Raw genomic sequence first — 16,935 nt, 5'->3', positions numbered from 1 at the left:
CCGTATGCTTGTAACTTTCAGAGTATCTCGTGGATTTGGCCTAGGCAGGTGCAAATAGGGAGCTTGCTTGGCATCAATTCTACTAACCCAATATTCTATAGCGTAGACGCCGCTATAAAGAGAACCCATGATGCGCATCAGACGCCCTTCTCTCCCCACTCGGCCGGACTCGCCCACACCAGATCTGATTGTCCTTAAAGACTGATGTATTACTTATCTGGTATTACGCTTCACTATGAGGCCTCCGAAATCCGAATAGCTGGCGATGTCGACAACGCAGCAGGGGGGTGAATCTTGGGTATCAGATTGTGCGATAAACAAATCGACAGCGACAGCGACCAAAACTTCTGGTTTCGCGCGCTATTGTAAGGATCTTATGGGCAAATAACTAGGGAATCAAATAATATCATATATAGAACGACAAACTGATAAAGCAGAATATAAATTGTTGATTTGCCATTTTCGTCTCGGCACACGGTGCGTCTCGCTACATAGGAACAGACGTTATATAATGCTTTTTGGGTTAGGCTTCTCACCGATCTTGACCTCGCCTTTCGAAGACACGAGAATGTTCTCTGTTGAGATACGTGGGTGGTCGAGTTTCCTAGACCAGATGAACCGAATGCCAGCCAGAACCTGCGATGTTAATAAAGGTAGAATGGGGGAAGGGTAACATTCGACTCACCTAACTAATTATATATGCTATCTCTCGTTCTGTTAGATAGATCGAGTGAAATAGCAAATCTTCTATCGAGAATCCTATATACTCGGTAAATACAAAGATTTTATCTTTAAATAAATAGTATTCGCAGATATTAACGAAATTGAGATACTGGATTTCAGGGAAAAAATAACCCTCTTTATCATAAGATACGATACTAAAGGTCCTTATTGCCCGGATTCCTGTTCCATTATTATAGAGGACGAGTGAGGGGCCTAAGGCAAGTTTGAGTAACGGTTCATAGAAGTTCCAAGGGTTATATATGAATAAGGGGATTTCCCTCATCTGCGCCGTCCAGAATTCTTTCCTGGCGACTCTGGGAGCGGGGTGCATTAGACAGAGAGATGTTAAAGTACGGCGACGTTTTCTTATAGTTAGGGTTAGTAGAGTTACTGCATTAGCGGACGCTGTCTCCGTTCTTTCCCTCATATAGCAATGGTTGAAGTGAAGAATTAGCAAATTAGGAAGGCATTTATAGTCCCTGTAGCCCTCGCCTATAGCAGCTAATTATAGTACCGTTTTAAGTGGCTAGTGCAGGAATAGGAGGGGTCGAAAATGACCCGAATCGCTTCGTTCCATTCGGGTCCCTTTGCTTACTAAATGATGCGATTTCATCCAAGCGGGTAACGTTATAAAGCGCGGGAGGAGGCAGGGGCCAAATTCCTAACCCTTCCTGTTAGTTAGGAATTTTGACCCCGTCCAATACTGCGAATGTATTATTCAGGACTATCTATTACTTACTATATAGCCTTTGAGCAGGCAGATATACAAAGGTTACAAGAATATAATCTCATATTAATAAAATAGCGTCTCTCGATCTAGGCGAAAAATCGGAGCCAAATGTCCTGAATAGTTCAGATATAGACAAGGTCTAGTACTATCCCCTCTCCCCCTCCCAGATTAATTATTTCTAATAGCCTATTAGATATTCAAGTATATCGTCCGCTGGCTATAAAACCAAGAAACCACCCGGTATTTCAAAGACTACCCTGCCGCTCGTAATATAATTATAAGCATAGTTCAGGAAATAATATGACCGAAGCTTCTCTCTACTCCTGCCCTAATAGCTTGCAATTCCAATATACCCGGCAAATAAGCCTTGACCCTTCTACTATCTTAATATATTATATAAGAAGAGCCTGGCCATAATAAGCAGGTTCCTCTGCCTCTAGCCTCTTAGTATATTATATATAAAGGAGAGTTTGACTATAATGACCCTACTAACTCGTATAAGAGCCTCTCCGGAGTATATTATAACGAGAGCTCATTAGCTATTTAATAAGAGTATAAGTAAGAAAGCCGGCTATTAAAGTATATATATATTAAGGTTATAGGCTACTATAGAAGCGAATAAAGTAGTAGTTCCTAGTACTTAGCGAATTCCGACTACTGGCCTCTAGCTAGCTATAGTAATAACCTCTATAATTAAGATACCTGTTTAAATAGTTAGCTCTCAGAGTAGGCTACTATATTATTAATATAATATAACTCAGATACCTCAGAAGACTTATCCCGAAAATATAAGTATTACTTCGAGTATAAAGAAGATTTAAAACGTTCTTATATCCAGGCTATAGATATAACCGAGGTTAAGCTCGGGAGAAGAAACCTCGAATACTCTAGATTCCTCGAACTCCAGCTTGGAACCGATTAAGATAAAAGATATGGCTAATAGTCTGAGATCTCGGAAGCTAGCAGGAATAGCCGGCCCTTAATAACTGTAGTTACCCTGCTAATACTACTATAGAGAGTTATTAGATTACGATATCTATCTCCTGGAACCCCGGATACTAGTCTATTAGATAAAGGAGATAATAAGTTCTCGATACTATTTATATCCTTATATATAAAGCTAGGAATAATTATAGATACCGTAATACTAGTAACTATTTGGGATTACTTTAAATACTAATAAACCCCGTATTTCTCGGCAAATAATTCAGAAAATACTCCAGAAGAAGATATAGGCCCCGATATTATTTCGGCCTCGGATTAAAGGCTTTAGAAGCTTAAAAACCGTATTATTAGTAATAAGGAAGACGAGAAATTAATTAGGTAATAGTAAATAGCTATTTGTATTTTAAAGAAAGTATCTTTTATAAAGCTAATAGGTAAGTATATTAAGGAAAGAAATACTAGGAAAATAGTACCTAAGAAGAAATAAAAGAAGTAATTGCCTTAATTATTACTAAAAGACCGGTTTATTAACCTTCTCTTTTCCGAAATAATTAAATATAAGGGCGAGTAATTAAATAAGATAATATAAAATATATAAGTAATTAAGAAGAAAGGCCTATAGAAGAATATTAAGAAAAAATTTAATTATTAGATATAGCTTGGGGAGCCGCTAGCTATAATAGCCTAGTATTATAGTATAGCCTTTATAGCTTTCTTTCCTAAAATACTAACTAATAAAAAATAAGTTTATATTTAGTTATTTACTAGTAATATATAATACTTGATTTAACTAATTATAACTTAGTCTTTATAGACTTTTATAGCCTCAGATTCCAGTTTTCCTTAATTATATTAATTTTATTTAACTAGATCTATTTATACCCGTTTATTAATATAAGCGATTTGGGAATCGGGTACTATTAGGGCTAAGCAAGTATAATATATACAGGGTCGCACGTAACTTAAGGGCATATAATAAACCTCGGATATTACAGGTATTAATCAAGGAGTTCGGCAGCCCTTTAATATCCTAACTAACTACTATTTATATTATATATATTAGGCTTATAAATTACTAATTATATATATACTATTAGGGCCTCCTATTTAGAGGGGGCTTCCCTAGACCTTATAGGAGAAATAGAGATTAGTTCTATACTAAATTTAATACTATGGTTTTATAATATACTAATTTATTTTATTATCTTATTACTTACTAATAAATACCTTATAAGCTAATCTCTTTACCCTTAAAGAAGGTAGTTTAATAAGTAATTATATCTCGAAATCTGCGAAATATATAATCTCTTACTAAAGCTATTCCTATAAAGAAAGTTAACCAGATTAATTCTAATATGGGTAATAGTAAAGGCTCGTCTAATACTTTTAATAGGGCCCCTCAGGAGCCTTCGAGAGCTAGTAATAATAACGGAAATAATCCCGGTAATAATTAAGATACTGAGATTAATACCCAAATTACTATTACCCAAGCTATAAAATAGGGCTTATATACTAAAGTCGAAGTGCTCTAATAAAAGCAAGAATTAGTAAATATAATTAACTAGTATATTCTATAGTTAGAGTAATATAAGGGTACTTTTAGGGATATCTTATGGTTTATTATATCTTATAGAAACTCTATTTATAAGTTTATTCCCTCTTTCTTAGTAATTCCTATTAGGGAACTTCCTGAAATAGAATTAGAACCTATCTTCTTTCCTAATATAATAAGCTTTAAAAGTAATCTCAATACTATTTATTAGAAGCTATTATATAATATTCTGAAAATATATTTGAACTAAAAGAAGCTTTTTAAGATCCGGATACCTGACTTATATTATAGAAAGTTCCTTAAAAAATAAAGAATATTTATATTTTCCTGGAAGGCGGTTTTTAGGACCTAGCCTTAGACTTATAATAAATACTTTTCTAGAGTTAACTCTATTATAAGTACCCTTAGGAACAAATCTTATAATACTTGGAAGGCTATAATAAAATAAAGCCTACTATTATATAAGATCTATTAGAAGTAATTTAAGGCCTATTTGGCTAATATATTTTAAGTACCTTAAATCCGTTAATAAGATGCTTTTAAGAAATTCCGAGATCTTTATTAGAAAGATAGTAAGATAATTACCGAGTTATATACTCGAATAATTAGTCTTAAAGTTAACCAGAACCTATATTCTAAGAGAGACCGGATCCGGACTCTTAATATTACTTTATCTAATTATAAGACTTATTAGATACTTATATCTATTTTCTTAGGAAATAAGGTAATATCTATTTCCAAATAGCTTAAGAAAGCTCAGAAAGCAGAATATATTACTTATTTCAAATTAAAGAAAATAAAAGCAGAAAAGTCTAATAAGGGCAATTCTATCCCTAAAGACTTTGACTTAGCAAATTCTGATTTATAAGGCTATTAAAAAAGGAAGAATAAATTCCGAAAATTATATAAGAAACCCTTAAATAGTATTTTAGCTTCTTTAAGGCCTTAATAAAGTACTAGTTCTACTTTAGATATAGTTTATTAGACTTATAAATAAAAAGAATACTTTTCAGGAAATATAAAGTATTTCAAGTATACTAAATAGGCTTAGTAAAACCCTAATAAGGCTAAAACTATAAAAGAGTTAAGGTATTTATAGAAGCAGGTTAATACTATTACTATAAAAGAGTACTCTAGAGAAGATTCTCCTAAAGAATAAGGAAAAGGAAAGGCCAAATCTTAAATATTAATAATTTTAGCTATAATAAAAAAGATATATTATTTTATATAACTATTTAAATAAGATTAATATAGCTAGAAATAGGTATCTTAGAGATATATAGTAGACTTAGTAATACTAGATTAGACTATAATTTCCTTAATAATAATTAGGCTTAAAGCCAGGGCTTTATTACCTTAGCTAAGTATAACCAAGAGTTTATAACCTTTTATAAGAATAGATTTAAGATCTATTAAGCCTATAATTTTAAAGTATTTATTATAGATAATTATAGTAAGATATATTCTTTTAAGCTCCGGTTTTATAAGTATAAGAATATTAGCTCTTATAGCCTCGTTTTTAATATAGAATTTTATAAAGTAATTCTTATATAATATATAGACTATATTAAGAAATAATAGATATATATACTTATATAGCCTAATAATATTAAGATCCTAATACTAAAAGAATTTAGTAAAAAGCTTAACTAGTATCCTGAGCTAGTATTTCAAGTCTTATTCTTAACTAAAGGCAAATATAACTATCCTAGATAGTAGGCTTTATATATTTATAATAGTTACTAGGTCTTTATTTTATTATATAGTTCTAGTAATACTAAACAGGAGTTTTTAATATAATAAATTAATACCTTCTGGAAAGGGGCCTTAGAAATGCCTATCTATCTCCGGAATAATAAATATAAAGACTTTTTAGAGGTTTTTAATCCTAATAAAGCTTTGGAACTTCCTAATCTTAGTAGTATTAAATACTCTATTAATATAGATAATACGGTCCTGTATAGGCCTTTATATAATCTATTAGAGACCTAACTAGAAATATTATATTTATATTTATAGGATATATTTTATAAATATTAGATAAGGCCTAGTAAAAGCCTAATAAGGGTATCTATTCTTTTTATTTCTAAGAAAGATAAAGAACTATACTTTTATATTAATTATTATAAACTTAATTAAGTTATAATTAAGAATCGGTATCTGCTTTCTTTTATTAATAAAACTCTTAACTAGCTCTAAGAAGCCAAGATCTTTATAAAGCTAGATCTTAAGAATATATATTATTAAATAAGAATTTATAAAGAATATAAATAGAAGACGGCTTTTAGAACTTACTATAGCTATTTTAAATATCTTATAATATCTTTTAGGCTAGCTAATATACTAGCCATATTTCAAGTATATATTAATACTATATTTATAAGACTCCTGGATTATTTTATAGTTATTTATTTAAATAATATTCTTATTTATTCCCGAAATAAGAATAAATACTATAATTATATTTACTAGATACTTATTAGGCTATATAAAAATAACCTGTTTTATAAACTTAGTAAATACAAGTTTAATATTAAGGAAGTCGAATTTTTGGGCTTTCTTATTAGAATAAAAAGTATTTATATAAATCCTAAATAGATTTATAGTATTATTAAATAGCCAGAACTAGAATTATTTTATAATATCCAAGTATTTCTTAGATTTACTAATTTCTATTATAGATTTATTTACTATTATTCTCAGGTAATTATAGGCTTAATAGATTTCTTAAAAGAAATAGAAAAGGGCCGGAAATCCGGTCTCTTTATATAAATAGATAAAGTAGCTAAAAGCTTTTACTATAATACTTGTTCTAGTCTATTTTAACTTTTCTAAGAAAATTCGTATTAAAACTAATATATTAAAATTCGTAATTACTAATACTATTTTATAATAAGTTAATTCTAGTAATAGCCTAAAAAAATACTAGTATCTAGTAGTATTCTAGTCCCGGAAACTCTCCGGAGCCAAATATAATTATAGTACCTATAATAGAAAGCTATTTATAATTATTAAAGCCTTTAAGTATTAGTACTATTATCTTAAAAGGTCTAGATTTATAATTAAGGTTATTATAAATTATAATAACCTCTAATATTTTATAAAAATAAAGTATTTAGAAAGCTATTAAGTATATTAGGTAATATATCTTATAATATATGATTTTAATATTATTTATTATAAAGGTGCCTCAAATCTAGTAAATAGACCTAGTAAAAGACCTAATTATAAAAAAGGTTCTATTAATATAACTTGGCTTCTGATTTTTTAGAATAAGTTAAAAAGAGCTTTTATAATTATAATTCAGAGATCCTTATAAATATCTAAAGAGTTCCCTTTTTAGAATAGGTATTATTTAATACTTACTATATTTATAGTAGTTAAGGAGAAATATTTATTATAAGATAAATAGATAGATTATCTTATAAATTCCTTAACTATAAAATTAGTTAAGAAGTAAAATATAGGAAGATATCTTAAAGGCTCTACTATTATAGCTAAAGTAATAAGGATATCTATAACCGTATTACTTAATAAAACCAAAAACTTTTTGGTTTCCTAAGTTTTTGAATTAGATAATTATAAATACCTAATTTCCCGTATATAGATATATATAACTACTAAAAGAGCTATAGTATTAGCCCCTCTATCTAAATCCCTTCTAAATATTATCCAGATAGCTTAGAGAAATAATTCTCAATATTAGAATATTATAAAATAGAGGCTTAGTAAGAAAGATATTAAGGGAAAAGAAATCTGGAAAAATAATTTAGATCTATTTAGGTACTATTCAAGAATTATTATATCTAATAATCCCGCTTTATATTAAGAAGTTATAAAGCTTTATTATAATAATCTAATAGCTAGATACTATAGAATAAAGAAGACTCTCGAGCTCTTTAGAAAGTCCTGGTATTAAGAGAATATAGAAAGAGATATTTGTAATTATTATTAAGAATATAATATTTACTAGAAAGTTAAGGTAAAGAGGCATTTGCTATATGGTTTACTTAATAGTTTACTATAGCCTAAAAGACTCTAAAGTAAAATCTCTATAGATTTTATTATAAGTCTACTACTATATAAAAATCTAGTAGAAGGTTCCGATTTTAATATAATTCTTATAGTTATTAACTAGTACTCTAAAATAGTAAGGTATATTATATATTATAAGACTATTAACTTTCTAGAACTTGCTAAGATTATATAGAAATATATTTTCTCGATTTTTGGCTTCCCTAATAGAATTATTTCTGACCGAGAAACGGTATTTACTAGCTAGTTTTAGTCTGCTTTCTACTTCTACTTAATATATAAATAGTATTTAAATATAGCTTACTATTTTTAGATAAATAATTAGATAGAAAGATAGAACTAGGCCCTGGAATACTATCTGAGATATTATTATAATACCTAAAAGAATAACTAGTTTAAGAAGTTATTTTTTATAGAATTTATATATAATAACTTAAAATATTAGATTTTATAAAATATATCTTTTTATATATATTATAAATATTACTTTTAACTTTTATAGAATCCTGAAAACAGGATTATAAAAGAGGTACTAGCTATATATAAAAGGCTAGAAACCCTTAAAACAGAATAAAGAAAGCTTAAGGATTTATAGTATTATATATAAAATAACCGGGAAACCTATTATAATAGGTACCGGTTAGCTAAATACTATTCTAAAAAAGCCTAAATAATACTATTAATAAGAAATATTAAATTTAAAGCAGGAAAGCTTAAGCCAAAATTTATAAGTCTATTTAGGATTCTTAAATATATTAGTAATTTAGTATATAAGTTAGAATTACTAAGTCTATATAATTATTTATATCTAACTTTCTATATTTCTTTCTTTAAAGAGTATATAGTAAAAAAGAATTAGAAGCTATATCTATATTTCTCTAGAGAACTTCCGGAATTAGTAAATAATAATAAAGAATAAGAATAGGAAATAGAAGCTATTATTAATTACTAATAAGATAATAGAAGCAAAAAGTAATAGTATTTAATTAAATAGAAAGCCTAATCTAAAGATTATAATACCTAGTTATTTACTTTCCCTAATTTTAAAAATTCTAAGGAACTTCTAAAATTATATAATTAAAACTATAGTTTAGAATCCGAAACTATCTCTTAATAATCTCTTAAGATTAAAAAGAATTCTGGACTATTAAGAAAAAGGCTATTTAAAAGAAAAAAAGGACCTGGATAGCTAAGAAAAGGCCCGGAATAATAATAGAAATACTTTTTCCCTGGGTTTTTTATTTATAAAGGTTTTCTAGGATTTTATTAAGGCTTATAAGAATTATATTTAAATTATTAGAAAAAGGTTTAGAATTAAGAAAGATTTATTATAGGTAGATTAGCTATAAGTATCTTAAATAAATAAACTCTAATTCCTATAAATTCCTAATTTCTAAAATAAGAATACTAAATACTGGCCCTATTTAGGACTTAGTAAAGAATTAGCTAATACTTTTCGGAATTCGCTTATTTCTTAATAGAATATAGTTATACTATAATAATATTAGTATTAAGGATATTAAAAGAAGTAAATAAGGAACTTATAATAGCTATATATATTTTATAAAAGGTCCGAATTTCTGAAATCAGGTCCTGAATAGCTATAAGTATTATATTATTAGTACTTGAAATACTAATAGTAAACTACTTAGTAATCTCGGTAATAAGCTTAGTAATAAGGTTAATATTTTAAAAGTAGATATTATAGTATTTCTTTAAGGAATTAGTAAATACCTAAATATATTAGAAAAAACTTACTTTTAAGATACTAACCCAAATAGTATTATTATTTGCCTTATTAAGACAAAAAGAAGAATTCCGAAGCTTATTAGTATTTTTCTAGTTTTTAAAAACCTAATTAATAATATTATTCTTATTAGTATAATACTATTTAGGATATACTTTAAGAAATTTCTTAAAGATTATAATAATATTTTCCCAGAACCGGTAAGTCTCTAATAAATAGTAAGGAATCTAAAATCATATTAGCTTTAATAGATATTAAAGCTAAAGAACTTACTAATATATAAAACTCAGAACCCTTATTATAACGGTTATAATTCTTCTTACTAGGTACTATAGTATATAAGATAAAGGAATTAATAAGCAAATACTTGAAATATTTCAAGTATTTACTAGTAATAGAAAAAGAAGCTATAAGATTACCTTTATACTTATTATTACAGGAACGGATAATAAAGCCAGAAAAAGATATTATAGAATTAATTAAAAATAATTAAAGAAGACTTAGAGAAGAATAAAAGAAGAGACTAAAAGGCAATAATAGAAAAAGTTATATATATAGTTATTAGAAAGGAAGAGAGTATATAGTAATATAAAGAGGTTTTTTTATAGAAATAGAGAATTACCTGAATTAATTACTAGTTTTTATACTAGTCCTAATTAGAAACTAGTATAACTAATTAATATATGCTTCTAGGAGCCTGTAAATAATCTCTAGGACCTCAGAAATATTTATATAGGTTTCTTATATAAATATTTATTAAATACTTTCTATATAGCTATTTAGATTATTCTAATATGAGATCTGACAAGTAATATTAGTTTTATAGGATAATACCTTGGTACTTTAGATCGAGCTAATTAGAATACTCAGATCCCAAATGAAATTATAATTATTAGCTAGCCTCTATACCTGGGGTATAATTACTTTTTCTTCTTACTTATTTAGCCCTAATCTAATTAGATAATTTTTATATCTATTATCCAGATTATATTAGTAAAACCACCTCCCAAGATACTAGAAGTTTATATTAATTAAATAAATAATTAATTAAATATTTACTAGAATAGATTAATGGATTTTGGAAACAAGATCCTAGAAGGGAGATATAGTTATAATATATATAGGGTTATATATAACTTAAGGATATATAATAAACCTCGGATATTACGGGTATTAATTAGGGAGTTCGGTAGCCCTTTAATATCCCAACTAACTACTATTTATATTATATATATTAGGCTTATAAATTACTAATTATATATATACCATCGGGGCCTCCTATTTAGAGAGGGCTTCCCTGGACCTTATAGGAAGGACAGAGATTAGTTCTGTACTGAATTTAATACTATAGTTTTATAATATACTAATTCATTCTATTATCTTATTGCCTACTAACAAACACCTCATAGTAAGGGGCCCGATTACTCAATTATCTACTTAAGCAAGCTCCGGTTTATAAATCCGAGGTCGAATATGAGCGAATTTTGAAAATATTATAATATTTTCAAATTAATAAATTAATAAAATTCTATTAGTAGGATCTATTAAAAATAATTTAGTTAATAATACTATTTAAGTAATTTTAGCTAAAGCCTTTTATTAGAACTATATATAATTTTAATTATAAAATAGTTTTTTAAAATATATAATTATATAAATCTTTTTATCTTTAATAGAATTTAATTTAGGTAATACTTATTTAAGTTTCTTATAAGTATTAATACTTTTTATTTAATTAAAATTTGGCCTTTGTATTTTATTAGAAAGTTATATATTATTTTAAAATTAGGCCTTTTTATTAGCAAATCGGGCCCCTTGCTTAGCCCTAATAGTACCTGATTCCCAAATCGCTCATATTAATAAACAGGTATAAACAGATCTAAAGAAGTAAGTCCGTAATCTATCTGCTATTCTTCTATAAATATTAGACTACTAGCTCTTATTATAAAGGCTAGTACTCGAGATACTTATTTCTAACTTATTACTTTAGCTTAGAAATAGGCCCTTAAAGGAACTATTCTAGTTTAATACTAATATTATTAACTCTTACTAGGCTAATATAGTAGTTAGTTCTTTATCTAATTAGGGGCAAGCTAACTAATAGCTACTTTCTATCTAAGGTATTATAAAGTTAGTATAAAGTATCTATTTAGACTATATTCCCTAAAGCTATTAGTAATAATCTCCCTATATTAAAATTAAGAACAGAAATCTATCTAATTTTACTACGGATTATAGTAAATATATATATTTACTAGTATATTATAAGAAATCCGATTATTACTAAAAGCTTAATTAGTAATTTAATAGATATATAGAAGAATTCTCTTATTTCCAGGATAGTAATTAGTCTATATAACTGCCGCAAGATTATTATAGGGGATTTCCTAACTCCTAAGACTATTATTACTAGGATATTAATTAGTATATATAATAGCCGCCTGCTTATAAGAGGGAATTCCTAGATACTAAAGATAGTAAATTATAGTAATTAGGTTCAAGTAATATAGAATTCTCTGACTTAAATTCGTTTATTAACTATTCTCCCCAAAATATATCTAGTATTATATCTATATTCTCAAGTTAGTCTCGAGGTCAGAATTTACTAGTATACTATATGGATATACCGCAAGCCTTAATACTGCTATAATTCCCGAGCGCTTTAACTTATTATTCTACTCTAGCTACTAAGCCTAATATAAAATCCTCGGCTTCTGTTAATACCTGGCAAAATGAAGGTATAACTAATTATATAATGGCATAGACTGCTCATAATCAAGGCGCCGGAATATTTAGTTCCCAAGATCTCTTCCAAGTATCTGTTTAGCATTTAGTACAAAAACAAATAATTATTATCAAAACTTCGGGCTCAAGAACATTATATAACAAAGCAGTGATATTATAACTGCAGCAGCGAACATGGCATCAGCAAAGCCGTGTGCAATTTGCTTTGATTTTGGGGCCCTCTGCTTCTTGGGACGAGAGCTGGAGGCAGTTGCCTGGGGACAGGAGCCAGCTTGCCCAGGGTGCAAAGACAAGGGGCAAAGACATGGGGGAAAGACAGGGGCAGAGACAGGGGGCAGAGGATGGTGCCAAAATCAGGTACCCGATCCAGCTCCCTTACATCATTCTAATTATAGCCTAGAAATTGGGCCGGGGTCGGCAGGGAGCCGCATCGGACCCCACAATCTTTGAACTCTGCCCATATCTCTGCACCCAGCAATCGTGAGGCATTTCCGGGCAGGGGGAGGGATGGGAGGAAGTTTGAGACTTCACACTGGCCAGTGACGTCAGCAACGCTGCCTACCTATACAGGTAAGAAGTAAGCATTAGTCGGCCGCAAGCATTCTTCTATGTCGCGTTAAAACGGTAATATATTACTATATTCCCTATCACGTGTTCACAGGACCCCCGCCTGTACCCACTGTACGCCCGCTGTACATTACACTAACCGAGCCACCGAGTCAGCAGTTCCGACACTACTACTCTTCTTCCATCACGCAATACCAACGTCCATCTTGACTTCCTATGTTGGTCTGCTATTTGACTAGAGAGCTGGAGAATTTCTCGAAGTCGACACATTGATTTTGACGGTAATTCTATAGGAGATTTAGCCTCGAGGTCCGCGAACTCTCTCGTAGTGTACTGACGTAGTCTCTTTTCATAGTATTGAACCTCTTCAGATGATAGTGCATTATAGGCACTATCGAACAGGGTACGCACAGGGAACTGATTGACTTCCATACTTTGGTGCGATATCATCTCCGAGTTATCTAGAGGTGACGTTGATGTAGGAGTAACTCTGGGCTGTTGGTTGTGTAGTAATTTCCCAATTCCGTCTTTTAGTTCCTCCTCAACCGAATCAATCTTTCTGTTTTATTCTTTCAGTAATTTGACCTGTGAGATTCGATAACCTGACTCACGTCGACAGCATGAGAATCTGAGAATAAAACATCTTGAATCGCAGAACTTCCATTCTGCGAGAGTGCCGAAGAATATCCTCCCGCTCCCTAGTCCACTCAGACATTCGTCGTACGCGAGATTGATCCAGCAGCTTTAATAAAGTACGTGTAGTACGACAACCCAAAGAGTACATCTCCACGATTATCGAACGAACCGCTCCTGTGATGGCATGCTGGCCTGTTCCCAAATTTCGTGATGCTATCTCGTGGTCTTCGAGCATTGCAGTTTCACAGAGGAATTCAAAGGCCTCTCTAAGTGCGTTTAAAATATCATCTTCGCTTTTTCTCAATGTATTCATTGCCTGTGCACGAGCGTAGAGGCCGAGTATGATAGCGACGACAAATGTCAGGATGCCGGTGACACTTGCAACGATAGAAAGTGGGCTATCAGGCATGATGTCAGGGAAACGGTTAAAATGATAGAGTAAGAACTTAACAAAGATCGCTCCATCCTAGGAAGGAGAGATAATTCAGTTCAAGAAATACTATTTCCTTCAAAGAAGTCGATAAGACACCATCGCTTTATTGGATGGATTTGCCCGCAAGACTTCGGTTACTTTTACATGGTGGCGTACCATGGTCCCCAATTACACCAATGAAATCGGGCGGCACGCAGAAATGTGGCGCGAGTTCGTTGCTGCAGGGCCTCCACCCTCATGCAAGCGAGCGGGAGATTGACACATCCCCTAGTCCGTTGGAACCACATACAATGCCAAGTCTTCAGCGAGGGCACGCGCCCACGGGTTATCCCGTTTAATATGACTCCTATCTTCAATTACCTCCCTTCTGGGCCACCCTCCTAAAATCATCTGCCCCAAAGGGAGCTGGAGTTCAGGCGTGGAAGGCGCGAATAGACACTATTGGCCAGAACCGGTAGCATAAACCCGCACCAGCAATATCCGCGCCTGATATCTGCGAGAAGGCTTTTGATCCTCAACACGTGCGGCTGAGCACTTGGCACACCATAGGGCTTGGTCTAGAGTTTTCAGCTTTGGTACCGCCTTGCAGTTCTTGAAAAAAGTAAAGGTCCCATATCCATCAATCAGCAGCTCTATCTTTGCTATGGCACTCAATCCCCCCACTTACGGCCCAAGCCACATCCATGCAGAGTGGCCTCGGAGTTAGCCGTGAGTTATCATTACAACAGAGCTTTGATTTGTTAAGAGTCACGTCGTGACGGTTGGGGAGTCCAAGACGTGGCATGGAAAGACACCACGACTTGACAAATGTTACCGGTTGTCAGAACCCCGCTCGCAGGGTCGGTTTCCCGATAGGAATTAGATGCGCCCATCCGGATTCCTCTCTGCCAAAGCTTGATCGTTGATATCCTCTAGGTTGAAATATTACACCTCAACCTCTACCTTCTCTTTAGAGAGCGTTGTTAGGTCCTAGTATGGTAAGTTTACTTCCTAAACCCTATATACGAATAATTCTGTACCTGAGTAATTGCTAAGATAGAACTAGCCTCGGGAGCCGCTGACCGATGCAGGTACTAGAGTCGCACCGAACCACTTCGTCAAGCTTCTCGACTATGAAATCTTCAAACAAAGCCCGAACGGGACTGAGGAGTTTAACAAGTGAATAAATGGAGCGAATGGACTGGAATGGGATAAAATGGAATGGGAATCAAGTCTGGAACATTTTGTAATTTAACGAAAGTATAACGTAATAAGTTTTTGAATTCAAATATAACTTCCATTCCTAATTCAGAAATTACTCTTGCGGTATATACTTGTAATGCCTATATATATAGACCTGGGCCAAAGATATAATACCGATAAGTGACTTCTTCTGGTATAGACGGCCCAGGAGTAGATACTATAACTATTAGGGTAGGTCTCTTACGGGGTAAGGAAGGGAATTAATATACCTTAAGTAGCTCTCCTGCAGAGGCGGCAGATATTATTACGGAAAGAAATCCGAGGGCATCTGAGTTTAAAGGCTAGTAATATAAATTATTAATACTAATAGCCCTATTCTCTTTAATATACTTCTATATTAATTCTATTATAATTAATAAGAGGGTCTTAATATTACAAGTTTTGCCTTTTAATTCTAGTATTATATAATAATACTCTAGATTTATTATAAGGCCGAATTAATTCATATATTACTCGGTACTAGAAAAGTTACTTACTAATCTTTATATTACTATTTATATTTAGTAAGATATTCGAATAAATAAGAAACCCGTATTCGAATTCTTCTATTATAAGATATACTATACCGGTTATAACCTACTATAATTAGTATATATTCTTAAATAAATTATAGAAGCTTACTTATTCGAGAATAGCCGTAATTTATTACTTGTTAGAATAAGCTAATAATCTTATAATCCGTTTAAAGAAAAAAGATATATACTCGAGAATAATATAGAGGCTATTATTAGTTATAAAAGCTTTAAGGGCAGTAATAATATTTTAGTACTAAAGCTATTAATATATATATAGTATTTTTAGGGCCGCCTGAATTAGAAATACTCTTATATAAATAAGCTTAATAGGAGTAGCCTTTTAAATAGCTACTTCTATAAGGCTACGAAGTTTAGTATTATATATCTTTTTATATTTATTTTATAGAAATTCCTATATTATTCTGAATTAGAAAAGGCTACTTATTATAAGTTTAATAGTTCTTATTAGTATTTTTTTTAGTTCCGGTCGAGATATCTAAAGCACGTTCTCGAGAACTAGCTCTTTTCTTACTTAAAGTATTAGCCTTGGAAATTGAGCCAAGTAACTTATATATAATAGTATACTTTATTACTTTAATTAGTAATCTGGCCCTTACTAATATAAGTATATTAATTTATATATAATAATCGGAGAAATATTGCATGGCAACTGCATGCTAGTAGTTACGTACAGGCTCACGTGACTACATTCCTGTATTTAAGCTTTGGCCACTCGTACCACACCTCTCTTTCCTCTTCATCTATCTATATATTATTATTATAATACAATAATAATGTTTTATTATAACAAGAAACCTATTTTAGGAATATAAATAGATTATAAAGTTAGAGAAGCCAATATATATATATAATAAGAATATAGAAAAAGAAGTTAAGATTAAGGTCGAGATTAGATTAAATAGAAGACTAGATAAGTAATATATTATATACTCTTATTATATATAGTTTAAGAAATACTTAAAAACTTATATAGATTAAAACTACTATATTAAAACTTTAATTAAATTAGAGATAAAAGGTAATAGAATTTGGCTTCTTTATTCT

The 16,935-nt window shown here is 30.6% G+C and overlaps 1 protein-coding gene across 1 annotated transcript; it reads right to left on the bottom strand.

Moving 5' to 3' along the window:
- Positions 1 to 13,092: 13,092 nt before the first annotated feature.
- K444DRAFT_659544 (uncharacterized protein) lies at positions 13,093 to 14,089 on the bottom strand (the record flags this gene model as incomplete). Its single annotated transcript, XM_024886363.1, has 3 exons — positions 13,093 to 13,331; positions 13,383 to 13,603; positions 13,656 to 14,089. The coding sequence occupies 3 exons, from the start codon at positions 14,087 to 14,089 to the stop codon at positions 13,180 to 13,182; spliced, it is 807 nt and encodes a 268-aa protein (XP_024742179.1). The 3' UTR covers positions 13,093 to 13,179.
- Between the last annotated feature and the right edge of the window lie 2,846 nt (positions 14,090 to 16,935).

Source organism: Hyaloscypha bicolor (genome assembly GCF_002865645.1).
Source record: "Hyaloscypha bicolor E unplaced genomic scaffold K444scaffold_16, whole genome shotgun sequence".
Lineage (NCBI taxonomy): Eukaryota > Fungi > Ascomycota > Leotiomycetes > Helotiales > Hyaloscyphaceae > Hyaloscypha > Hyaloscypha bicolor.
Note: the sequence above shows the minus strand (reverse complement) of the source record. Positions and strands in the feature narration are given on the sequence as shown.